General features: G+C 37.3%; 4 protein-coding genes across 4 annotated transcripts; 3 read left to right on the top strand and 1 right to left on the bottom strand.

Annotated features, from left to right (window-relative positions):
* Nucleotides 1-149: 149 nt before the first annotated feature.
* LOC141900435 (transmembrane protein 132E-like) lies at nucleotides 150-13,452 on the top strand. Its single transcript, XM_074787330.1, has 8 exons — nucleotides 150-392; nucleotides 590-1,391; nucleotides 2,021-2,170; nucleotides 7,364-7,550; nucleotides 7,884-8,027; nucleotides 8,271-8,720; nucleotides 9,188-9,379; nucleotides 9,818-13,452. Exons 1-8 carry the CDS (start codon nucleotides 341-343, stop codon nucleotides 10,892-10,894), a joined length of 3,054 nt encoding a protein of 1,017 aa, XP_074643431.1. The 5' UTR covers nucleotides 150-340; the 3' UTR covers nucleotides 10,895-13,452.
* Nucleotides 13,453-13,841: 389 nt separating this feature from the next.
* LOC141898636 (solute carrier family 15 member 4-like) lies at nucleotides 13,842-18,414 on the bottom strand. Its single transcript, XM_074784653.1, has 9 exons — nucleotides 18,302-18,414; nucleotides 17,385-18,123; nucleotides 16,858-17,038; nucleotides 16,654-16,774; nucleotides 15,654-15,819; nucleotides 15,455-15,577; nucleotides 15,035-15,275; nucleotides 14,840-14,935; nucleotides 13,842-14,756 (listed from the first exon to the last, which is right to left on the bottom strand). Exons 2-9 carry the CDS (start codon nucleotides 18,060-18,062, stop codon nucleotides 14,323-14,325), a joined length of 2,040 nt encoding a protein of 679 aa, XP_074640754.1. The 5' UTR covers nucleotides 18,063-18,123; nucleotides 18,302-18,414; the 3' UTR covers nucleotides 13,842-14,322.
* Nucleotides 18,415-18,542: 128 nt separating this feature from the next.
* On the top strand, nucleotides 18,543-20,952 carry LOC141898760 (transmembrane emp24 domain-containing protein 2-like). The gene is made up of 4 exons (XM_074784840.1): nucleotides 18,543-18,794; nucleotides 19,073-19,268; nucleotides 19,610-19,717; nucleotides 19,855-20,952. The coding sequence occupies exons 1-4, from the start codon at nucleotides 18,609-18,611 to the stop codon at nucleotides 19,977-19,979; spliced, it is 615 nt and encodes a 204-aa protein (XP_074640941.1). The 5' UTR covers nucleotides 18,543-18,608; the 3' UTR covers nucleotides 19,980-20,952.
* A 449-nt stretch (nucleotides 20,953-21,401) lies between these two features.
* LOC141899513 (fructose-bisphosphate aldolase-like) lies at nucleotides 21,402-25,310 on the top strand. The gene is made up of 7 exons (XM_074785876.1): nucleotides 21,402-21,478; nucleotides 22,044-22,174; nucleotides 22,643-22,846; nucleotides 23,322-23,629; nucleotides 23,840-24,014; nucleotides 24,218-24,417; nucleotides 24,501-25,310. The coding sequence occupies exons 2-7, from the start codon at nucleotides 22,057-22,059 to the stop codon at nucleotides 24,591-24,593; spliced, it is 1,098 nt and encodes a 365-aa protein (XP_074641977.1). The 5' UTR covers nucleotides 21,402-21,478; nucleotides 22,044-22,056; the 3' UTR covers nucleotides 24,594-25,310.
* Nucleotides 25,311-25,832: the final 522 nt, after the last annotated feature.

Raw genomic sequence — 25,832 nt, 5'->3', positions numbered from 1 at the left:
TCTATTCAAAATTTTGACCGTGACCAGCGTGAGAAATTAAAAGGCCGACCACCGAAATTGCACCTCCAATTCATGTCCAGACAGACTAATTATAGAGATAGATAGCGGATAGATCTTTAAATGAGATGAAAAAGTAGCGCCCATCTCATCACAATGATGCTGGCGCTGCAGCAGTGCTGTTGTCGTGATGACTAGAGGATGCTGAAATATGTTCATTCATCACCATGACTTAATAGAGTAAAAACTAAGGAATCTCGTTGTTCAAATGTTGGAATTTAAAACCAGTGTTGATGTTAAGTACAATAATACCAGATAAATGAAGGAATAACCAGGATTCAAGATGATTTACGTACTTTGGTTCTTAAATTTTATCTTAATCGCTGTCAATGAAGGTAAGTTGATTCTTTGATCAATATCATTTGCCCTCTCATTGTAAGCTATCAGTGACATTTGCTATGCTAATTGTTAACATTTATGCCATTTAATTTTTTTCTAGAAAAATACTTATTTAACCAATCTTTTTATTACGATAACAGGAAATAAATTTTTCGTAAAAATAATTTTCTCATATTCTGCTACGTATTTCCAGGCTGGGCTGAGAATGTGGATCTGACGTTTAACCAAAAAGACGATGCGTATTTCATCAAACCTTTGACGTCCCAGTCAAACCTCAACAATCCTTTACTATTGGAGGAACATTACGGCATCACTCAACCATCACCATTTACGACGATCCACGCGAAGTACGGTTCATACGAGGCCGAACGACCCATATTCAATCGCTTCTTCGACACAAGTCGCGTGAATGGTTCGATCCCGGTCGCGGCGTTGAAGAAATTCGACATCAGCGCGCACATCGTTTCGCATTCGTTGCGCCGGGAAAACCCGACGTTACGAGTGTTATGTCACGGTAGCCATCTTTACAGCGTTCCGCACAAGGACAAGAGTAAAACGGCCGACGGAGGTGAATTAAAATGGTGCTTACGCGTTCACGCTCATTGGAACATCCAGCACGCAACATCGGCTTGTATACTGAGTAATAAACACGATATGTGCATCGCCGCGATCACGATTCCCGATCATTGGTGGACGAATAACTATAAACGTTTGGCAGACGTTTCGTATTCGTTTTATCCGATCGGCGAGAATTCGCAGTGTACTCGCGCCGGTAATTACGTCATACCGGGTAAAACGCACGACTCGGAACAATACCCGAACGAAATACAGTTGGGTAAGATCGAGCTGGAAGCCGATGACATGGATTACCTCGAACTACGAGAAGATCCGCATATTTTGATTTACGTGCCGAAGAAGCCGGTATCGCCGGGTTCGAGGTTTCACGCTCGCGTTAAACTACAAGCCGAGTCGTCGCTGAAACAGTTCGGAATACGGTAAGTTTTTAAGACTATCATTTTTCATTATTGGTTATCATTAGATATTGACTCAAGGTGCTATGAACTGAAAAAAATGAATTAAAAAACTCAATATGTTCAGATTTTAAAGTAATAAACCCAAGAATTGATTCATCAAAACTTTAAGATGACACGACATTTCGAACTCTCACTAGAGATCATCGTCGGGTGAGAAAACCTGTTTAGTTACTACCTTAGTTATGTTAAAGGGAATCGACCAGTTCCGACCAACGTGAAGTTCAGGGTAAAGACACTCCTTTATTCAAGGTTTAAGAGAATATCTTCTTGGGATACGAGATCCTCCTTAGTCGGTATCCTGCCATGCCAAAGTTTGGTATCCCTTTAAATTGACCCACTTCAAATGGTGAAATCAGAAATATTTTGTATCCTGTCAGGATATAAAATGCTTTCATTTCAAGTTTTAGAATACCTACAAAAAATATATTTTTCTCAGGATACTGCGAAAATGGAGCCCTGTTAATGGGCTAAATTTAACCTGAGTTCTGCTATTTTCATCTGTAGATCACCTTTAACCTAAGTATAAGATCCCTTTTAGGGCTTTTCTTATTTATCATCATCATCATCGTTGATTATTAACCATTTTACAGGATCAAGACACGGCACGGAATAAATTTAGTAAGCATCGTACCGAAAGATGCCGATCGATGGGATGTTTACAGTAATATCAACAACAAAATGCGCGGAGGATTCGTAACTGCATCAGTTAGAAGCGATAAAGTTTACACGAAATCTTCGAGGTAAGACCTTGATCTCTATGGGAACTGTTTCATTTTACGTCTGTTGTTGCTCTCTTATATCGATTAATGGATTTATCTCTCTCCTCTCTCCTCTCTCTCCTCTCCTCTCTCTTGCATATGCCGATTCCCATGGATAATATTCTTACATTTGCCGTATCTTACTGGCAAATTGCGTACGAATCGATATGATTGAAATGTCAACAAGACATTTTCGAAATAAAACAGCGACTGGGCGTCGTAAAATAGAAAATACATCGATTTTTAATAGATTCATACTAAACAAGAGTGGGAGCCGCTTTTAATAGTGTCATTAGAGTCGATGAATAAAGCTCTATTACTCTTTCGTCGTATTGATATAAATAGTTCACTCAGCCGATCCTTCTGCTTGATTAACGGTTTTTCTTTAATTTCACCGCCTGAAAAGAGAAACGTAGATTACGAACTGTAAATGCCAGATAGATTCGAATTAAAAACCGGCGGTCGATTCGATCGTCGGCGAATTCTTTTACGTTTCGAAATCGCGTCGGTCTGAAATTCGTCGGGGGAATTGTTCTTTGCTTTCACCCCCCACAACACAGCCGACGGAATATGTAATCAACGCGATAAAAGATGTCAGTAACCATGACGACAACATCAGTCGGGAATAGCGATACGGACATCCTGCGAAGAATTGAGAGTTTCCTTTTACTACAAAAGATCTGTCGCTGTTATCACCTTAAAGCAGGCAATGCGCTTAACTCGCGTTGTTTATATCGAGCGTCTATTATTTCAAGTCGTATATTATCTATGCTTATTTGTCGAACTGAAATAGTTGAAAAATACGATGATCGATTTTCCGATGTTAAGGGCAGATGCCGCATTCACTCTCATCTATAATTAATATGACGTTTTTTTGATGACGTGTGTTTATGAATCACGAACTCATTGACATCAGTCGTTATTGATTGAAATAAGATACTGTTTCCTCTGTATACAGGTATACATAACCATCGATGGAACACTCAGTCTGTCCGTGCTGTGACGAGAAATCTCACGCTAGCAATGAACAAATAAAGTCTGTAAAGTTTCCTTGAGTTAATAGTTTATTCGATGTTTCGACTATCTAGAAGTCATCTTCAGGAATGCTGAAGATCTCCAGTATTCATGAAGATAACTACATGTATTAGGGTATAGACGAATAGCGTGGAATAAACTATTAACTTAAGGAAACATTTCAAACTTTATTTTTCATCACTAGTATGGGATTTTAGACCTGTATATTACATACACCCAGTTGCAGTTCTCAGTTGGCTCGTTGTAATATATCGGTTGTTTAATGCTGTTAATCATAGCGCCATTAAGTCAGAAGCTGAATTGTTATGACCTGTAAAACTGGAAAACCAGCGTTTTTGGATTAGACCGACCAAATGTCAGCTTCAGAAAAGCTTGCTAGGGATTTTTTTTGTTAGGGATCATATGCACCAGGGTTTCCCAAAAAAGTGATACCATTTCAGAAAAACTCCTTTTAATTTTGAGAAATAGACAATAAGAAATCGATGTCTAGTTTTTTGTAGTTCTGCAGTAAACTACGCCTAAATCAGTACAGTTGGGACCAGGATATTTTTAAACAATTAGGTGGTTACAAAATTAGAAATCAAGTTTTGGTAATGAAAAAAATTTGCTTACAAACTTGCTTTCAAAACCACCGAACAAGATAAACAGTACCTGGGATATGGTACAGTAATTGGTATATGAAAGTGATGTAGAAGTTTCCTCGAAATTCTAAATTTTCTCCTTTAGAACATTCAGGAATAACTGATCTGTAGGGAGGACCGCCTGTAAAGGATGAGAATCAGTAGTCAGTTATAATACAGGATGCCTGTTGGTGTCGTACACAGTTTGCTGTGTAGTTTGATATCATCAGTTTGTAAATTAGATTCGCGTCAATTTGAAGCCGATCTAATCGTATTACCCGCCGGCGAATTGTCTATCGATTCCAGTCCACCTGAGACCGATGTCTCGCATCGATGACCGACGAAACGAACGAACGAACGAACGTCTTGCAATCTACGCGCGACTTGCTTCCAGCTATATAGCCTAACCTGAAGATTGAGTCATTTATGTAATTGCGTTGTGAGTCACGTTGCATTCCAATAGTTCTCAGGTCCTCGGGAAACTTGTTGGATAATCTTTGATCGTCAGTGATGATATTGGATGCGATTATCTGCGTTGTGATATTGGTTTACGTGTGCGTGTGTGCGTATCGTTGTGTCACAACGTAATTCTTAAATCAAGTTGAGCTGTGCTGTATTCACTGTTGCCGTCAACATCGTCATCTTCCCACCTGTTTGTACTACTATATGACAGGTATCAATCGATGCCAACTTTAAATGCCATTCGGTCCACTTTACCCTGTTCAGTGCCTACGTGCTTGCTTATTGACTAGTCGTGGGTTGAGAATATGTATAACAACCTCCATGATTGTTGTATCTATCGGTAAACTGTTCACCGGTTTAATATCCAGTGATTCATCCATATAGTGGGTTATACCCTCTGAAGGATAGGTCCAAAAAGTTACCCCAGTCGTTTTGCTTCAGAATGAGCTTATAATGCTTATCATTACGGGAAAAGTATCAGTATACATTATATACGTTTGGAAGTGGTTAAAAATTCAGAAGCTAATCGTCCAATTATACGGATGGAAAATCATGTATGATGATTATTTATTAGTCAACTGTTGATTCAATAATGTTTGTTTGTAGTAATCCGGAAATTGGTTAATTGCGTTTACGGAAAACAATTTGACTCTTTGGTCGCTATTTTTATACCTCACTAGTAGCAGCAGCAGCAGCAGCTGCAGTAACAACAGCAACAGCTCCTCGTGTGGGTATCTAAAAACACTTGTTCGGGGGATGGTTCGGCGTGTTGTACAGATGATCTCTCCCCACCTGGATGCTAACCTAAACCGCGCGTGTCTACTCTTATCATTTATATCTTCATAAAACTATAGCTCGCCGTGCGGTAAAGTAAGGAGTTAGATATTATTACTGGAGCGAGAGTGGAACCCCTTACGAGGCGAAGGGGCGAGTAGAATCACAACCGGCAGTTTAACTCATCTAAGCTGTTCTCGACTAGTATTCATTTAGACTGTTGTAGAAGCAGATGGTGATTCTAACTAGCTAAATGCTTATCAAGCCTTACGTTTAATCACCTTCGAAGTTTTATATAAAGAAATGTAAAAGGTATCTCTAGATCAGTTGACTCCACTGCAACTGATATAATATCGTAAATGTAGAACAGGATGGACCACATTCGTACAGGATTCATAGTCAAGTGCAGAAAAGTGCTTTTTTTGGCATGCCAGATAATTTTTTGGACAATTTTGTGTTATGCCGCTATCAGTGCCTGTATAAATGTATCGTCTATAATGGCCTGTCCTCCACTTCTAATCTATTGTTCGCATGTATATATTGACCAGTCGTCATAAAATGACGAGATTTATGTCGTGCATTAGGGCAATCGCTGTTAGTAACACTTAATTACTTTTGCCTTACAAAAGCGCTTAGAAGGACCTTACTTCTATCGAAAAGTGCTTACCTTTGACTATTGGTGTCTCGAAATTAATTATTTTTTTTTGATGATTGGTGTTTTGATGTGCTATGATGAAAAAGTGTTTCCTTTTTTATCTCAGCCTCACTACAATGTATGTATGAAGCCTGTCTAGCATTGATAGCCTCTATTTGATTGCTTAAATTTCCCTTTTTAATTATCCTGAATGTAAATTGCGAAGTGTCTCAATAAAGCATTCATTGGTTTACTGTTTATTCTCTATGAATTTGGTGACAAAAGTCATGTAAGTAGCACGGATATTGCCATTCATATAGAACTTAAAAGGCTCTCTATTTTTTCAAAAGCATATGGACCCCTAGCCGTATACAATAGAATAATTTATTAACTGGCGCGCTACTGTTGCTCTCTTGCGCTCAGGAGTCTGAGGAACAAACGGCGAGGGAGGAAAGAGTCACAGTAGGTTGCTATAGCAACTGTCTGATGTGCGCGGGGCTCCGCATATGGATGGCTACCTATTAGTCTGTAAATTTATATTGGCTTGTTTTACGATTCCATTGGTCTTACTGTGATTGTCTGTCGTGACAAGTCGCCCGATGAAAACAACAGACCTGACCGCAATAAACAAATTTAGGCCGTAACTCGTTTAGTCCCCACCGGTGCAATGAAAATGTGTTTTTCCTTCCCGAAATAGCTATACATAAATAAAGCGTTAGCGTTAGCGTTAGTATTCACCTGTATTAGTTATTTATTAGTTATTTAGTTTCAGGTTTATTTATGACGCATTATATCAGTTTCATACTTATATACAAGCAGAATATGTATAGGTATAATGTATACTAGACCGTTTCTAGTTTAGGATGAGTATCCCGACAAAAAAAATTATAAAACGACATCAAAATCTTCATTTTGATCGGATGATTTTATTTATATGATTCAACAGATTTCAACTCATCTCTTTGCGTACTTTTCAAGAATGTGAGCACTTACTGACGTAATAGTGATAGTACACGATTAACTAAAGGGGTACCCCCCTCCCCTGCAGTGCTACTTTTGCAATAGAAGATTCCACGTATGGCAGGCGAGGATCCACCAGCTTCGTCAGTGGTTACTAGGTTACCACGCTTCAATTTCTTCTATATTTCAATTAAATTCGAATAAACTTTTCTCATCAGTAAATCAATATCCAATGAAACTGTACCATACACTCATAAGAACGCCAATCATATGTTTATGTGATGACTTGAATATTTTCATCCTTTTTTTTATTTAGAATGACATTGTCTTTAATCCAGATGTATCTTCATGTATAATACAAACCTCAAACTTGATGAATATATGTGTTATAGTTTATGCTACCGAATGATTTAAATAATAGACTAATCAAATTAGTCTATCACGCTACTTTGTATATAACATGAAGGCAAGGCTATAAACACTGTAGGTTCCGTGACCCTACGCATTTTTCCCGGAGTTCTTATTGTTCCTAAAAAAAACGAACATAAACATCTGTAGGTTTTGCTGTTTTTCACTTGAAATATAAAAACACCAGACTGTTTTATCCTTGCGGTTACTCCGCCTACTGAGATGCCTACCGAGATGTTTATCATGTTTATACTGAATTTCTATGTTCTCGCGTCTTTTCAGAATTCAGGAAATTTTTGACGCCGTTTTTGAAGTTGAGAGTTTCATATTCAGCGGTCAGGACGGGCGTATTTTATGGAAAGGAGAATACGAACCAGCCGATCATTCTCTTACTAGAAAACGTTTCCGCGCTAACGTCAATTTACCGATCTCGATGACCGAATCGTATGATATAGTACCTGTTTTCAAGGTGAATATGAAGAGTATTCTAAAATAGAAGTCCCATATTATTTTGAAGTGAAGAAATTAAGCGATTCTCTCAGTGGAAGATCAGTAATCAGTTCAGTGTCGAAAACTAATTATTCATAGCTTTCGATTCAAAATGTCATGGTTTAACATCCAGTGATGGAAAACACCTAAATTTCTTAACATTTTAGAACCGTTGAATTTACGCATGAAAAAAAATGCCTAGAATTTGTTGCATTTAATCGAAAGAAAATTCAGTTTAGTGTACGTGGAAATCATACAGATCGCTCGCGCTGTCTGCGATCAATATCGATAGATATAATTTCATCTGATTCAGGTGCGTAATATTCTGAATACTGCTATATTGAGTGGAAGTAGACAAGCATGGCCATTGAAAGTATTCGCCGTGCGTCGATCGGGACACGTCGATGATATTACTAAGTTCAGCACTTGTGATTCAGCCAATGACGGCATACTGAAGGTATATATCTCGATCGAGAGCTGTGAGAAAATGATATATATATTTCTGCGAATTCTATGAGATATTTTTGAGAGCAAAGCACTCTTCGTTTAGACTGACACGACGTTTCAAACTCTCAATAGAGATCATCGTCAGGTGTGATCTTTGCCTGAACCTGACGGTGATCTCTAGTGAGAGTTCAAAACCTTGTGTCTTTTCAAACTTTTAATTAGATAAATTTTTTTTACACTTCTTTTTGTTCAGGTGTCGTTGAATTGTTATCAGATATTCGTCGATGGAAAGGAGACCCTCGGTTCATCGAACGCGACTATCTACGTACGACACGCCGGTCTGTTGCGCCACTTGAAAATCCCCGTCTGGGTACCGGTCGTGCCGGTCAATATCGAAGTATCCGATAGTAAACTCAGTCAAATCAAGTCATGGAAATCGCCGCTCGACGCAACGAATGAAAAGTCTTCGGATGAAGAAGCTGATGAACTCGGCTGCAGATTACGTTATCAACAAGCCATTATCAAAGTGTACACTCAATTTACGATCAATGAGAACGACAAATCTATGTATTGGTTGCATCGTAAGGCGCTCGTAGATATAACTAAACATATAAAACACAGATTACGAATCAGTGACAATCGCATAGCGAGGTTACGCGGAAATATCGTCGAAGGTTTAACGAAAGGCCGTGCGGAAATACAGGTCAGTACTGGTGTATAAGATAATGGAAAACTTGAAATCTCGAAAAAAAATCGGGAAAACTGAAGGAATTTGAGAAATTTTGTCAAAAAACCTTAAAAAATTCTGGGAATCTCGGAGCTTTTGACCGCGTGTTTCTTCATCTAAATGTGATTTGTGAATAATGAATAATCTATGCAATTTTGAACCAAGAAATTTCTCCATTCACCTGCCGATTCACTCGGGGAATTTTGTAACTTGGAAAAATCAGGGAAAACTCTTGGAATTTGTAAATGGAGGGAATTGGCCACCCTGTGAAAAGTAAATAACCAGGACACGAAGAATATCTAAGGCTAAGATTTTCACGGTGTCTCGATGCTGAGAAATGAGTAATCGAGGAAGAATATCTGAGAAGATGCTGAAGATGATATGAGAGTTTTCATTTTGTTGACACAGCTTTGTTTAATCATTTCGCGTGATTTATTTTCCAGGCTCTTTCTTCATCAAATAGAGTGATTGGTGCGAAGGAGATCCGCGTGAGCAGCGGTGACAAAGTGTCAATCAAACGTTTAGACGTTAAAGTCATTTCCAGTGTCGACATCAAAATTTCACGTTTACGAGATTTACCGGGCACTTATAAGATGATGGTCGTTCCTCAAGCCAAGTTTCGACGTAAAAATCAGGTATGGATGCAATGTCAATATACCCAACTGAAGATATTGTATATTGAAGAAATTGGTCTGCACCTCAATATTTACGGTCATTGGTGCAAAATGAATCATCCAATAGAGTTTTTAGATCTAACGATCAATCCTTGCTAGTCATCAACCCATGTTTATCTATCCAGAAGTCTCAGCTGGGCATATAGCTTTCTCGTACTCGGCCCCACTACTATGGACGACTAATCGAAATCAAATCTAGTCCATCAATTGATTTTAAATCTAATCTCGAAACCATTTGTTCATCAAATGCTTTTAGTGTCTGATCTCTTTTTGTATATGACGTAAATCTAATGAGCATATTTCATACAGATTTAAGGCTGAATAAATTATCATACATTACATGTATTTAATGATTGTCATTACAAATTTATTTCACGGCTGCCATTTATCATATTTCAGGATGGATTCTTGGATATCTTCATCCATTTCAACGACGAAACCATTTTCCCGCTACACGAAGTGCCGCGTGAAGATTATGAGCTGTCGGTCGAAAGCTTGAACGGACATATAACGTCGATACACGGATTACCGCTATCCCATGACAGGCCACAGATAACCGCTGTAGGCGAAGGTAAAGGCGAATCTTTAGAGCTCGGTTTAAAGGTGAATAAGCGTTGCGAAAAGAAAAACGTGCGTCTCGTCCTGGCTTCGAATTACGTTTACATCAGCAACGATTTTTCGACGGATGTTTATCGTAAGGAATATTTACTGAATGACGATTATAATATCAATCGTCCGGGCGATCCGTGGCGCTACAATCCTCACATCGACGGCTCCGTGAAAGGTCCGCATCCCGGCATTACGGTTAAACAGTCGCCGAAAACGAAATCGAAATCCGATAGAAATGATCTTCACGTCGATTCGATTAAGAAAGACGACGAACTCTCCTCTGATTCTGAAAACAGCGCGGTTCAAGAAGCCCGAAAGCAGCATATTCGCCGTGCTGGTGGGCTGTCACCATTAGAGATTGGTATGTACTCTTTACTGGGGCTAGTATGTGTAGCCGTTACGGTTATTTTGACGTATTGCGTTGTATTTATTTTACGCTACCGACGTAAACGAATACCGAAAGACAACGCTAACGATCCGATCGCCCAAGCGAAAGACTGGGTTTGGATCGGCCGAGCTACGCTAGAGAGAAACCATGTGAATACGCATTGTTCTCAGACTCTCGTTCCGCCGTCAGACTTTAACGGTAATCAGATGGACACCAGTCAACAGCTGCCGGCGCAGCAGCCGCAGAGCAACCGTAACTCCACTTGTAGTTCCGGTAGTGGAGCGAGTAAAAACAATGTTTCCACGTACAAGGGTTCGGAGTGTAGTATTCGCATTACTACGAACCCGTTACCTCCCGAGGCAAGCAACAACAATCCTCCTGAAAACCCGGAGAAAGTCGAATGGGATTACGAAGCGATGGGAATGAGTTATGACCAGTTAATGGAGTACTTTGACAATTTGAAGGAATCAACGGCTTGAGAATAATATCAGCTCTAACGCCAATGAGATTAGTTTAATATATGAGATCTTAAGATGATTGAACGTGGACCTCCATGGTAGCACTAAGGCCAGAATTAGCAGCATGTCGGCAATTCATACGTCACCTTGTGAACCAGACAATAACTACTCCCACGACCGCTAAATGTTTGGGGCGAGAGAGAACATTATCTTGTAAAAAAAAAACTTGAAATGCGTAAAAGGAAATTGTTTCATTGAAATTCATCAAATACTTGCATACTTTTTCTTTTAGACATTACAGGTGTCACCCTAGCTGAAAATATTTGTCATTAAATTCTAACAGTACGGTAGTTGACATACATGCATCATCATAATTGCATTTTACCAGAGACGCTCTGAATAACACATCTATGTTTTTGTGATAAGGATATCTGAACTCTGTGGCTTTTTTTGTACTTGTAACCTAAGTATGAGTTTATAGAGAACATACGTAATCCTTATGTATACACCTTAATATTATTGTGTATTTTTACTGCATTTATCAACAACTTGAGCGCTATGTACTGAATAGTTGGCTGTTAAATGTTTGCATAAGTAGAACATGATTCTTCTTAGAATAAAAACTACGCAGTAAACCCTACTTGAATGTGTAGAAGAACTTGGGTAGTTGACAAACGAATGTATGTATAAGTAGTTCTAGAAGAAAGACTGATAACTTCAAAACCATTTGATCTCAATTTCCTCTGTTAAAGGTCATGTTACGTAGATTTTACCATTGTAACAGTGACATTAGAATCTTAATGAGTTCATAGTGCCATCTTCATTTATGCAAAATCGAAAGCGCAATACACCAAGCCCTTCGTTAACACTACATGTATCCAGAAAAGCCTTTTTCCTCCTCTAAACCAATGATAACCTGGGCCCATTTTACAAAGCTAGTCACTTCGAATTGCAGCAGTTTATGAAATTGAAACGTTTTTCATTATTTCTTAACAATGAAACAATAATTTGTCTTAATAAAACCAACCACTGATGAATTCGAACAATAATGAATTGCTGTATTTCTAAACTGATATAGATAATAAATAAGTACATGTTGTGACACATTTTTAACCATCTGTCTCTCTGTATGCTTAATTGTTTATATTGTGGCTTGAAAGTTTCTGTGATCAGTTTTTTCAGTGCAATTAAAAATTTCATTATCGTAGCGGCACGCAAATAGGATAATTTTATTACGAGAATTCTAATTTCTATCCACCCATGCTACCAAACTCGATTATATTTATTTTTAGTAACTACCTCATTTTGTCATTAAGTTCTCAGACATTTCATTCCTCACTGCATTTACCATTCTTTTATTCAGTTACCGTGATCAAAAATTATTTAAACGATTCGTAAAATGATGAAAAAGTAGCCGTTTTTAAAAAATATGATTTTGACAATGTTTAAAATATCGAGTAGTACGTATGTTCAGATTTAGACCTTGATTCAAAATCCTAGTCGAACAATTACCAGTTGATTGCGTCCAGTCAAAATATGAATTATTGATGAAAATAATCAAAAATTTTACGAAAGATTTTATAGATTTGTTTTTATATGTTATCATATAATGATTCGATTGATTATTTGCTTATTATTTTAACAATTGTTGTTGTAAAATAGAAATATAAATCATTGTGAAAAAATCATTCATATGTGAATACCATATACATGTCCTGTAAACAGCTTTTATGTATAATTTCATTAATCTCAATCTCATATGACAACTATCAGCAATGTGCTGTACTACTTGTACTCTAGTTTTTATTTCGATGCGTCGAATTGGAAATTTTGATATGAATTCAGGGCCTTACCTTGCATTTGGATTTTAGGGGGCAGAGAAACCCGAAGAAGAGCAGTTCTATTGCATATAAAAATATTTGCAAAAAAGGAACTTCTCCAAAATTTCTTGAGGGTGCAACTGCCCTCCCGCTAGGTGCGGCCCTGATGAATGAGAATCATTTGATAAACTAGAAACCCCACTAGCCGTGTTTTTTCCTAAGCATTTTTAGCTTATTCCCTAAGTACCTGATAATTTTTAGAAAATTTCTGTTCATCTTTTTACGAAGATTATTAAATTTGACTACATGTATTTAGAAACAAACACGTTTAAGAATATCGTGCGCCGTCATTTGTATTTCATAATTTGTATCAATACCAATTTGGTATAGGTTAACGACCAGTATATTATAAGGTTGTCTTATTCAGGTTACTGATATAATCGTCATGTTATTAAATGTTTCCGGCTTTGATTTGCTACTTATCTACGGTCTGCAGCCTATTATCTTAACAATACCCTCGTTGTACTTCAAATAAGACTTTAGTGCACGATAATAGATATAAATAAATACTGCACATTTTTTATTGATATTTTAATTCTTGAGACGTGTTAGCGGTGTTGTACTGTACACAATTATATACAGTTTTGTTATTTTATTTTGTTTATATATTTACATACTACTATAACCAGCTATGTAGTACATACATATATATATATCTAAATACATAAATTAATTAACATTGTGTAACTTTGCATAGTGGACAGGTGTCAATAAACTTTGTTTCACAATAAATATTTCAAACATGTTTTTGACTTGTGTTCAACATGTTCATGTCCTCAGTTATTCCTCCGGTTTTCCTCTCTGAAGTGCTGAATTGGCCGGAACAAGTCTTGTTGACGCATGAATTCCAGGTTTTAGGATACACCTCCAAATGATGTACAGCGGAACCTTGGATATAACCGTTTTTCAGTTATCGCGAACCTAGAATTTCACTCCAAATAGAATAATTTCATAGTGGAACAATCGATCCGTTTTAACGAACAGAAGATATTCAGAATGGTAAACAAAAATAGAAAGAACAAATATATAAATACATAAACATATATCAATTTTATTGATAATATATACTACAGTTATTGAATGATCTGTAGAACTGTTAGCTATTAAAGCGCATTATATTATAGAAAATGCTCGTAATAATTCGTAAATCAAAATTACCTAATTTAAGCTTGTTATTACCTTTAAAATCGAAAGATTCGATCTTTCAAAAATTAAACATCGTATGATATCACAGAATTTACAGCACCATTATGAAAAGTAATCGAAGTTGATATTTAGCATTAACGATGATCGTAATACGTTCACTATATTTAATGATAGTCGTTGCATTGATTACATGAATATCTATCTATCTATACATGATAAGTCATAGTGAACCTTAATGAAGCGATGCTGCACAACTATTAAGAATAAGCCCAGTTAAAACCAGCGAATAGAACAACTATCAGCTGTTTTACATATACAAACCGTACATGTAATTACAAAAATACATTTGTATATACAATAAACGTCAAATTGTAAATCTCAATCAATCAAAGCAACCCAAAAGGCATCAATGATCTAGATAGGTTAGATTTCAAAATTTGACGACCCGTAACTAATGGTACTGGAATTGCCGATGCTTCTACTTCTTACAGAAACATTTCCACCCGAAGACCTTCTATTTATCAGGGAATTTGGCACATGTATCTTAGTAACGACTGTCAACAATTTTAACTTGTACGAGATGATAATGAATAAGAATATTCCAAACACTTGAATTCCGGCTAAGACGAAGAAGTAGTTATCTAAATGACATTCGTGACACCATTTCGACTGGTGTGGATGAGGACACGGTATTCGACAATTGATATCGCCAAGATCCCAACTGAAAAACCAAACGTTTTGGAATGACTGCATAATCGCCGTTCCCAAAAAGCTACCAACTCCGGAGAAAAACCAAAAAAATCCCATTATCACTCCTTGCATTGTGCGAGGAGCTTGTGAATATGCCAGTTCCAAACCTACAAAATAGAAAATATGTTCGATATAAGATATATAATTACTTCAAGCGAATGCACCTTGTTTAGTTGTTCGCGTCACACACCTGCTATACTGGCAAACACTTCACTAATACCGATCAAAGTGTATTGAGGAATCTGAACCATAATGTTCAAATCTGCAGCAAAGTACCAGCGATTACCTGAAATCATTCATGTTAAAAAAAATATTCAATGAATCGAATCATGTTTATAAGTTCATTAAGAGAAGGTATCAAGCAGCAATGATAGCAGTAGATTACCTATTTTCTGATTAACTGGATTCGGACGATCGTTCCGCCAGTAAATCTTGAGTCTGTAATACTCAACGATACCAGCAACAAGCATAGAAACTGCTGCGAACACCATACCCACGGTGATCCGAGAAAATAACGTCAGCGGACGACCCTTTCTGTCGAAATATGGATACAATACTTTATCCATCAGTGGAATGAGAATAATGATGACCACAACATCGAATAAAGAGAGAGTTGCTGCCGAAAACTGAATACAAAAATAGACAGTTATATTACATAGAGCTAAAACCATTGCTATGATTTTAGACTAAATCCACAAAAAGGTCCTAATGTTTATATTAAGTCTATATTATATCGGTAGTCAATGTTATCAAATTTAACTACAGAAATAAATGATAAGAAATGGATTTTGAATAAATATCAAACCTGAAAACTGTTATTCGGAGGGAAAGGATTCGTTGAATTAGACAAGGGATCTATTGTTTCGTTTGGAATATTTCCCCATCTCAAACGCATATGTAAACCTTGAATAAGGAATGTAGTTTCCATCTGAAATTTACAAAATCGATTAGTTCATAAAAAATCTAGCATCAATTGAATCAGCTACAAGAAGAAGTTACGCTACCTGAAAGATAACTATCCAATACGGTATCATTGTCACAAAAATCAGCACGATCTTCAACAAGGCTTTTAAATCGTCGACAACCGAATCTTGAAAACTTCCGCCGTAGCGAACTTTAGCGTAATCTATACACGATCCCGCTTCATCGAAACTAGACGATTCAGTGATACTGCAATGATTTCAAACAGTTTTTACCGACAATATTTGAATTATAAGGAAAGATTGATGAAACACTATGAGCCCATGTTGTGACGATATATAGAGAATCCCATACTAATAGAACGAAAGATGAGGACCGATAAGTTTCCAACTAGGTTATAGTCAAAACGTCAAAGAATAAATCATAAGCCTTTTCGGACTTCATCTTTCTCGCTAGTGCGGGATTATTATCATTACAAGTTTTATTTCTTTACAAAAAACTGCAAAATACAGTCATCACTATTACGCAAAACGAAAATGTTATTAAGAAAGTACTTCTACATAGTAAAGAAAGGAAACTGACAAAAAGGGACCCCAAGGGGGTTTACTTTGAATAGACAACCTAATGCCCTGGCAGAATGAGAACTGGACGGGATCATTGCTTCATATTGATTTATAATGGAGGTTGCCGGATTTCTCTGGAGTACCACACTGTAATGGGCGCACTTCTCTTTATTTCCAACAGATATGATTTCAGTAACAGTATGAATCATGAAATTCTCGAAAATCGGAGTAATTAATAGTTTTTATATGATTTAACTTTCTGAGAATGTAATCAGGTATATTACTACTAGGCCTGCCCTAGTACAACAAGGGTAAATTGTGTCTTGAAAGCGAAATTAATCAAGATTAATCAAAGCTGTTTTTCCAAGCGAAAGCTGGGTTACTGCCGTATGGCAACTTAAAGCGAGTCATCGAAGCGGATATTAATAGGCTGTAAAGCCTCAAATGGATCCGTCAATTGATGATGATGATGGAGATGATGATGATGATGATGATGATGATGATGGAGATGATGACATACCTGTACATAGTTCTGTTGGTTTTCAGTCTTTTGTGATTCACTCGGCACGCTTCTAATAACACACGAAAACAATTACCGATTATGCTACCAGTCGCCGGTTTAATCGAATAGCAAGGTAAACCTAGAACAAATTCGCAAAAAAGACAATTACAAATCAAGACAGACTTGTGCAACTTTACCGTTCTTATTGGGATTTTTATTCACCTGCAAGAAACACTAGCAACGCACATCCGAGGCAAGCGCAGGGTATGATATAACCGATGAAGAAGCTGAATTCTTGCTGAAAAAAGGCGATCGGTCCGAGCGCGAGCAACGAGCCGATGTTAACAGACCAGTAAAACCAGTTGAAGAATCCTCGCATTGTTTCAGGTCCGCCGCCTCGAACCTACGAAATAGAATCGAACCATACTCAGTTAGTTTGATGACAATTACTGAAACTTCGTCAAAAACCGATTCATTGAGACCAAAAATCGTGTCATAATGAATGGATGAGTTGAATTTGTGTTAAAATCAGCATATTCATTTTCAGAAAGATGTTGATGTAAGTATTGAGAACTGGTCGTTAAAAAGATGGACTTTGTTATAATTTTATACAATAATGGACTTCAGTTTATTCTTCTAGTCTGAAAACTGGACAATGTACGAATTCCCCTAGGCCTACTACGTTATATTGTTAGAGAATGACAACTAGAGTTAATCCTATATCACCGGTCAGTTAACCCCTCACTGACCTGATCCGCTCCAAACGGAGCAATATTCGTTTTCACCGTTCCACAACCAATAGCCATCAGAGTTATAGAAAGATACACGACCCACGAACAATTCTCCGCATATGCCGGCTTCATTTGACCGTACTTTTGCACGATCTCGGTTTGATTACAATCGTCGCCTTCGCACAGCGGGATCCAAGGCGACGAGGGAGAGCTGTTCGTACCGTGCGGACAAATAGCCGGCAATTTCGTCGTTTCGTTCTCTGTCGCCCAATCCAACGGCGACCCGAGAATCGGCATGAAAATGTAGCCGCAAATGTAAATCAGGAAAAACAAACATATCGATTTACATCGACCGAGATACGTGTCGGCGAGCCATCCTCCGAATAGACATAACATATACGTCAAACCCATGAAGATAAACAGTCCATTCGTAGCGTTGTACGACATCCATACGTATGGACTTTGCTGAAGGAAAAGGATGAAATTTCCCGTCAGGCCGTAAAACGCCAGACGCTCCAAAGTGTTCGAAGCCAGGATAGCTGCACACGCGCATTTTCTCGCGAAGGGCTTCGGACTGGAATCGGTCCCATTACGAATCAAGCGTTGACCGGTAGCTGGGGCACCAGCGTTACTGCTCGTATTTGATAAAAGACTGGTATTTTCATCGGTTGATACTCTATTGCGTATTGAGGACATTTCGTGCACATAATACTACGCATCAGAATATTGACATTCAACTCGACTTCTTCCTTTACTTCTGAAAATTTGAATACAAAGTGTACATAACAGAAAAGAGCTTCAACATTTAAAAAACGTCCAACTTTCAATTTGGATTAATTATGTAATTAATCACTGCCCAGAAGAGAACCCTCCCCCAAAAAACAAGTCAAAAAACTTATTTACACACACAGTTTAAGCATGAATATTTAGCCTACCATAAATTCTTTGTCAAAATGTCACACACACACGTCACAACCAGGATATCATTTGTTTATTTTCGATGTCACATGAAAATTTATCAAAATGTTGTTTTGTTTTAGTATGAAAGATGAGCAAACAGGGTAGCTCCGAGAATATCACAGGGACGTTTTATCCGTCGCGCTGCGCACTGCCGCTATCACGGGTTACTGGCGGGTCAGTCCGATCCATGAGTCCGTAACTTACTGTGGATCCACCATTAAGCGAACGTGGCATAGTTAGGATTAATTTCAGTAGCCGGTTATTCAGACGTCGCTTGTCAAAATGGAAACGCTTCACTGTCTGTTCGTAATATTGGTGTCTATGTTATGTCTGAAGTCGGCGCACGGTTATTTTATCGGTGTCGACGCTAATGCCGAGGAGTGCTTTTTCGACCGAGTAAAATCTGGTACAAAATTGAGTTTGATGTTCGAAGTTGCCGAAGGCGGATTTTTGGACATCGATGTCAAGGTATTATTGACCTATTCAGATTTCGACCAAGCTGTCCAGGGTTCGAGGGAAATCATTCCAATGAAAGAAAAACAAATATTTTAGCTTCCAATTCATCAGCATTGTGTAGATATGTCATGACTTATGAGCTGGGCTTTTTTAATTCTTTGGGCAGTAGGTGGTGCATTCCCATTCCTTCATCCTTCATTGCCGGACAAATGCAGAGTCGACCCTTTTAATTCAAGATCATTAGATTACAAATGTATACGAATTGTAGCGTTAAGTTTTCAATTTTTCAGATAATTGGCCCGGACAGTAAAGTAATTTATACAGGAGACCGCGAGTCGAATGGAAAATACACTTTCGCTGCCCATATGGATGGTTTATATAAATACTGCTTCAGCAACAAGATGTCGACTATGACTCCTAAAGTTATCATGTTTACGATGGATATCGGAGAAAAACCTAAAGAAGATAATAAAATGGAAACAGATGGTAAATATTTCACTTCATATATTTGAATTCATGCAGAATCCCAGTTCGATTAAATGGCTTTATTCATATTTTCATAAGGTTTTTCCGTTATTTGGACAAAATCTTTTACGAAAATGTCCTCACACTGCAGATGAAGCTTGCTAGAAAATTCATTTTGATAATTTGATAATTCATGATTTTTTATGTTGAAATGTGCCTGAAATTTTGATTGAAATGAGGATATTTTATTCATTTCATACATTTATATAAAAAGTCTCGATAAACTATGATGAACTTATTTTCTCATCAATTGAATTTCGTTAAACATTAACGCATTAATTTGGTTTAAATGCATCTTTCAGCTCACCAAAATAAACTGGAAGAAATGATCAACGAATTATCAACGGCTTTGACTGGAGTGAAACACGAACAAGAATACATGGAAGTCCGCGAACGAATTCACAGATCAAGTAAGTTATCAAACTAAAATCCAATTCAGATTTAGCTTTGAATGAAACAGCAAAATTTGTTTTTCCCATCAGTTCATTTACATTATGGATAACGCAGATATTACCAGCTGAAAAAAGTAATTTATTTCTTTTTTCAGTCAACGATAACACCAATTCACGTGTGGTTTTGTGGTCCTTCTTCGAAGCTTTGGTTTTAGTCGCGATGACTTTAGGACAAATCTATTATTTGAAGCGATTTTTCGAAGTGCGGCGAGTAGTATAATGATATTATAGGGTGGCGTTATTAAGAAATGAAAGTAATTTTTGTAACAATTTGAAGAAAAGAATAACGTGTTTAATTTTGTAAGTAAACGTATGTTTTGTTCATTGATCATCGATGCTGCAATCAATCATCTCTCATCTCATTTCAAACTGCTGGGCTTCACTGAGGAGATATTCCAATTAGTTCCTTCAGATTTCACTCTCTTTGAACGGGGAAAATATAACCAAAGGTCTCCAGCCCTGATTGGTAAAGCCAGGCCATCCAAGAACCAGTTTCCTAGTTCTGGATTGAAATATTTGATTATTCATAATTCAGTCGACTTTAACCCATAACCTTGGAACTGGATCTGGTTGTGATTTTAATTCAGTTGTAGTAGAGAATGTTATTGTGTATGTCTATTTATTTTAGTTTAAAGTATGTATTGGTTATCGTAACCGTGGATCATAAAGAAATTAGAACTAATATTGCTTTGAGTCCAGTCTTATTTGTACTTGTATGATATGCAACTCCATTGCATTAAATATACTAATCAAGAAACAGCATTTGATAAAGTATTTAAATGTTTGTATCTAACACCATCAATGACTTGTTGCACTGTTTTATTTTTCTTGGGTAAATTAAGCACTTCATTTTTCAAACTCCTCAAACAGATGTGGGCTTCTTCCATCTTCTAGTAAAGAACTACTCGTATTGAAGGAATGTGGGATTTCTGTTTTAGTTAACAAATTTTTGTTTAAATTACGCAATCTGTAGAAATGATGCATACAGAAAGTTGTAAACGTTTTATAATTTATATTACCTGTTAAATGTCATCAGTGTATTTGTCTGAACGCTTGTTGTATTGCCAACTTGACCATTTCTGCACCGCTGAACATAATTTAGCACATTTTGTGGTAACTTTGAGTTCTCTATCTCGGATCTGTACCATTTTATTATATGTAAATTTGGAAAAAGGTTGACATTTACAATAAAATGTTTTTCATAGTGAAAACGTATGCTTTCGCGTTTTTAGATGGAATACGGAGACCTTATCGGTATTACCGAACGGAATAAACCTTCAAGTGTATTGACGTCTTTCATGCATGAATGAGCCGTATTTATTGTCCGGGCCGTAGTCCGATGAGTACCGACCTCGCGTGCAAGGGCTACTTCTATTACTTTAGACTGGTTACCTGTTCAATTCTGCATTCGCAGTCAACTAAAGGTAGAGACCGGCAACCAGTCTACTATCGCATTGAAATTATTCCTTTAAAATAACCAAATGGTGAATTTACAATCATTAGAAAAGATACAAATGTTCACAGTGGTGGGAAATATATCGCATATCTGAAATGTTTCACATCATTACCAAATAAAACCATCAATAAATTGGAACTACTTTTGCAAGGTGCTAATTTTGACAGGCATGCGCTGTGCGGCGTATGAGGTCACGAGTGAAGGTTACTTCTAAAGAGTCGAGCTGAGCTCCCGGACTGCACTTCATTTCTCCACTGGAAAAAGTGAGTATTCGAATGAAATTTGAGATTTGATTTTATTCCAGATTAGTTCACAGAGTAATGAACGTTAAAGTGCAGCAAAATGTGGTATTTTAGTGTTGTTAGTCATGACTGATTCAGTGAGAAAAAGGATCATAATTTAAGATAGATATGACCTCCCTCCCAGCAGTCAGGAAAAAACCGGAGAGGTCGACCTCCTTTTTTGGTCACCCAGATTTCTTGCCGAAGATTAGATTTTGGAGCGAATTTTCTCAGAATGTGCTTTAATCTGTACCAGTAATTAGTTTGATTGCATGAATTGAATTTGACACATTGAACATGTTCATGTCAACAGCAGTTAGCCGTATTGATTGATTACAGGTTTCTGATTGGATGACGTGGAGGTGTGTCCAACTCCATGCATAGGCTGATTGATAAATAAAAATTCCAATTAGGCTATAAATATGTAGTCGAGTTTAACCTATAGACATTACTTTCGTTTTCTTCTGTGTGCCTACCACCTGATCTGGATTAGCCAATAGAATCTATGGACTTGGTAAAGAATTAAATTTGTAAATCTTGTTTGTAGACCTGTCATCAAAATGGCCACCAACCGATATGTTTGCGCGCTTTCTCAAGAACAGAAGAAAGAATTGGCTGACATCGCCAACAGGATTGTAGCTCCTGGCAAAGGAATTTTGGCTGCCGACGAGAGTACTGGTATGTTTTTTTTGGTAAAAACTATAGATCTTATTAAGTTAAATAAAGTGATAGCGATCTGAAGCTGATAGATAGTAAGATGCACTATAATAGGAAGAACAACATTTTTTTCGTTATAAGACTCCAAACAGGATCTTTTTATAGAAAGTATTCTAGGTTCTGCCTGAGGAAATCAGACAGAAGTTGGGGAATTTTGTTTAATTTTCAAAAAGTCGAGGAATTTCGTGAAAAGCTGAAAATCAAATGAAAAGTCATGGGTATTTGTTGAGATTTAGTTAGATTTCTGATTTTCGGAACAACCAAACAATTTCCTTGTATGTTTTACCTATTTGGCTGTGTTTATTGATGGGAATCAAATCAAGCCTGGGAAATAAACATTTATAGATAAGTTGGGGAAAAGCAAATCAAATAGAAGTGGCTAGTCTGTTGTGATATTCATACTACAACTGATGAATTTTTGTTTCACAGGAACGATGGGCAAAAGATTCGCGCAGATCAACGTCGAGAATACAGAGGATAACCGACGACACTATCGTCAACTTCTCTTCTCCGCTGATGATGTGATTGCTGAGAATATCAGCGGTGTCATCATGTTCCACGAAACATTCTACCAGAAATCCGACGGCGGCGTTCCATTCCCGAAAATGTTGAAGGACAAGGGCATCATCACAGGTGATTAAAACGGTCAAATTCAACTTCATGCAGATTTTGGTTCAACTCCAGAATAGTTCCATCGTGCAGGGTTTTCTTAAATGAGGGGAGTGGTTCGGTTTCAAATTGCCGCCAGAAACCTGATTGTCGACCATTTCTCGAGTCGGCAATCGAGCCCAGATTTTGATCACGTCGATCATACCCTCGTACCACGGTCACTCACCTAAATTCCAATTTGGATTTTAACCTAATCCAGATATATCTGTATTATCCTAGAGTACATTGATACTATGTTTATTTCGGATTTTTCATTAACTGGAATAATGTGATTGATATGAAACTATACAAGTTAAATAGGTTTCTATGAGAATAAAACTGAAGTGATGAATTCTAAAATTGTTAGTTTCTTAAAACGAGTTAAAAAATGCTCTGAATTTCAGTAGCTTTTACTTAATTCAGTGTTGTAAATGATTCTAATATTGATTTAATTGAACAGGTATCAAAGTAGATAAGGGTGTAGTACCTTTGGCCGGCACTCATGGGGAAAGTACAACCCAGGGTCTCGACGGTTTGTCCGAACGTTGCGCCGAGTACAAAAAGCACGGCGCCGATTTCGCCAAGTGGAGATGCGTATTGAAGATCGGACCTCACACTCCATCTCATCAGGCTATGATTGAGAACGCGAATGTTTTGGCGCGGTACGCGAGTATCTGTCAGCAAAACGGACTCGTTCCGATCGTAGAACCTGAAGTTTTACCAGATGGTGATCACGACTTGGACATGGCACAGAATGTTACTGAAGAGGTTAGTATGCCTATTCACTTGCCATTGTATAGTATATAAAGTTATTGAAATAAGACTGAATATCTTTCCTAATCGTGATATCTGATGTTGAGTATTTACGCGTGAAAATATGTATCTGAAATTCTCAGAAAATTATTTGTACATCTGAACAGCATAAACTAAATTTGAGATGATTCGATGTTTTGATATCGATGTTGTATTTGTCGGCAGGTTTTGAGCTACCAGTATCGAGCATTGAATGAACACAACGTATTCTTAGAAGGTACTCTACTCAAGCCGAACATGGTCACCGCCGGACACGGCTGTCCGAAGAAATTCTCGCACGTTCAGAACGCTATGGCTACCGTACAAGCTTTACAAAGAACAGTACCAGCTGCAGTTGCTGGTAAGAACTGTCTTGTCTCGTACTGTTTATTGTTCTATGTTCCTTTTATAGCTGCAATTTATTTATTTTATATTTTTGATATATATATATATATATATATATATATATATATATATATATATATATATATATATATATATTTATATCTTATAAGAAATTTTTATATCGTTTGTATATCTTTGAACTTGATTTGTGTGTTTCAGGTATTACATTCCTCTCTGGAGGTCAATCAGAAGAAGATGCGACTGTCAATCTTGATGCGATCAACAAATACCCAGGACGTAAACCGTGGGCTTTAACGTTCTCCTACGGTAGAGCTCTTCAGGCCAGTGTACTCCAAGCGTGGCAGGGCAAGAAAGAACAGGTCGCCGCTGGCCAGAAAGAACTCCTCAACCGAGCTAAGGTAAAGAATCTTAATGATTTATTAAAGAATAGGAGATAATTTAGGCTGGTGATTTATTTTGTAACTTGATTTATTGCTTGCAGGCTAATGGTGACGCCGCCATGGGTAAATATGAAGGAGGTGTCAGCAGTGCGGCTGGATCTAAGTCTCTGTTTATCGCCGATCACAAATACTAAATCGGAATCCGCAGATATTCGACTCCTCGCTGCTCGACCCTAGCACGGTGTACATATCTGTTATTTCTGAAATACCCGTTGTCTCTTAGATAATAATGTTTATCATACAATACTAATATAATAATAGTGATTTCTTACTGGTAATTTTTGATAGTAAGTTCTTCATTCGTGAATCGATATTGCGTTCGTTGCTTCAAAAGCCGTATTAATTTATTTCGTAGGTATTTCGAGCTATTTTATCATAATTTCTGAAATTATTAGTATAGGTGCTATACTTAGGTAAAACAGTTATGGATAATTGTGTATATATAATGTATACTGATATTCCGCTAATATGATAAATATAAGTGACTGTGCTATTGTCTTTTCTGTACAATTTCCTATGTATATAATGGCCTTCGATTAGAGTTAAAGACCGAAAATGAAATATTTTACTGAAATGAAAACTGAAGCGGGTGCTCGCGATTTGTCTGTTTTATTGAATGAAAATGTAACAAGTTTCATCGGAAGTAGTGAAATTGTCATTCAAAAATATAGTTCTAATTCTGTATTTCGGTATACCTATTATTGATATGGTTCATATTCTACCATCTACGTTATTTCCCAGCTCTACACCAAAAGCTAAAGCGGGATTTTACATTCATTGTAGTTGATTCTAAACCGACAACAGTGTTGGATTGTTAAGAAATAGAAACAATAAAGATGAAAAAAGTGAAATGTTTTAGTTTATTCTTAGAGGTGTTTGTGTCTTGGGTCATTTCTTATTCTGAAGATAATAGAGCTTAGGATGCAAACACATCTGCTGAGATGAAATTGTTTTACGTGTACTCAAGGGCTGCTTGGTACATGTGAACGAATAGGTACTCGACAGACGTCTGGAGTTCAACTGCCTTGTTGAGTTTAAAGGACTCCGTTTTGACATTAGCTGCGAAATATATGTATATGTCCCTTGTGTTTATGATAGGCGAAATCTAAACCAGACTTGATTTATCTTGATTGATATGGAATAATCTTCAAACAAGTGACTAGGTAGTAGTCGTAAGGGTAAGCACTTAAAGTGTGTTACTTTCAAAGTGAAATGCGCCCATGAAAGACATAGTCGAGCCATCGCAATAACTTCATGAACAGACTGACCCTGTATGACCCAAGTAGCCACAAGTCTCGCTACAAACCATGAAGTCACCATCATTTAGGTCAAATGCCTTAGAAAACAAAAATATGATATCATCTGGAGGAGGT

Source organism: Tubulanus polymorphus, chromosome 2 (genome assembly GCF_964204645.1).
Source record: "Tubulanus polymorphus chromosome 2, tnTubPoly1.2, whole genome shotgun sequence".
In the NCBI taxonomy this organism is placed as follows: Eukaryota; Metazoa; Nemertea; class Palaeonemertea; order Tubulaniformes; family Tubulanidae; genus Tubulanus; species Tubulanus polymorphus.
Note: the sequence above shows the minus strand (reverse complement) of the source record. Positions and strands in the feature narration are given on the sequence as shown.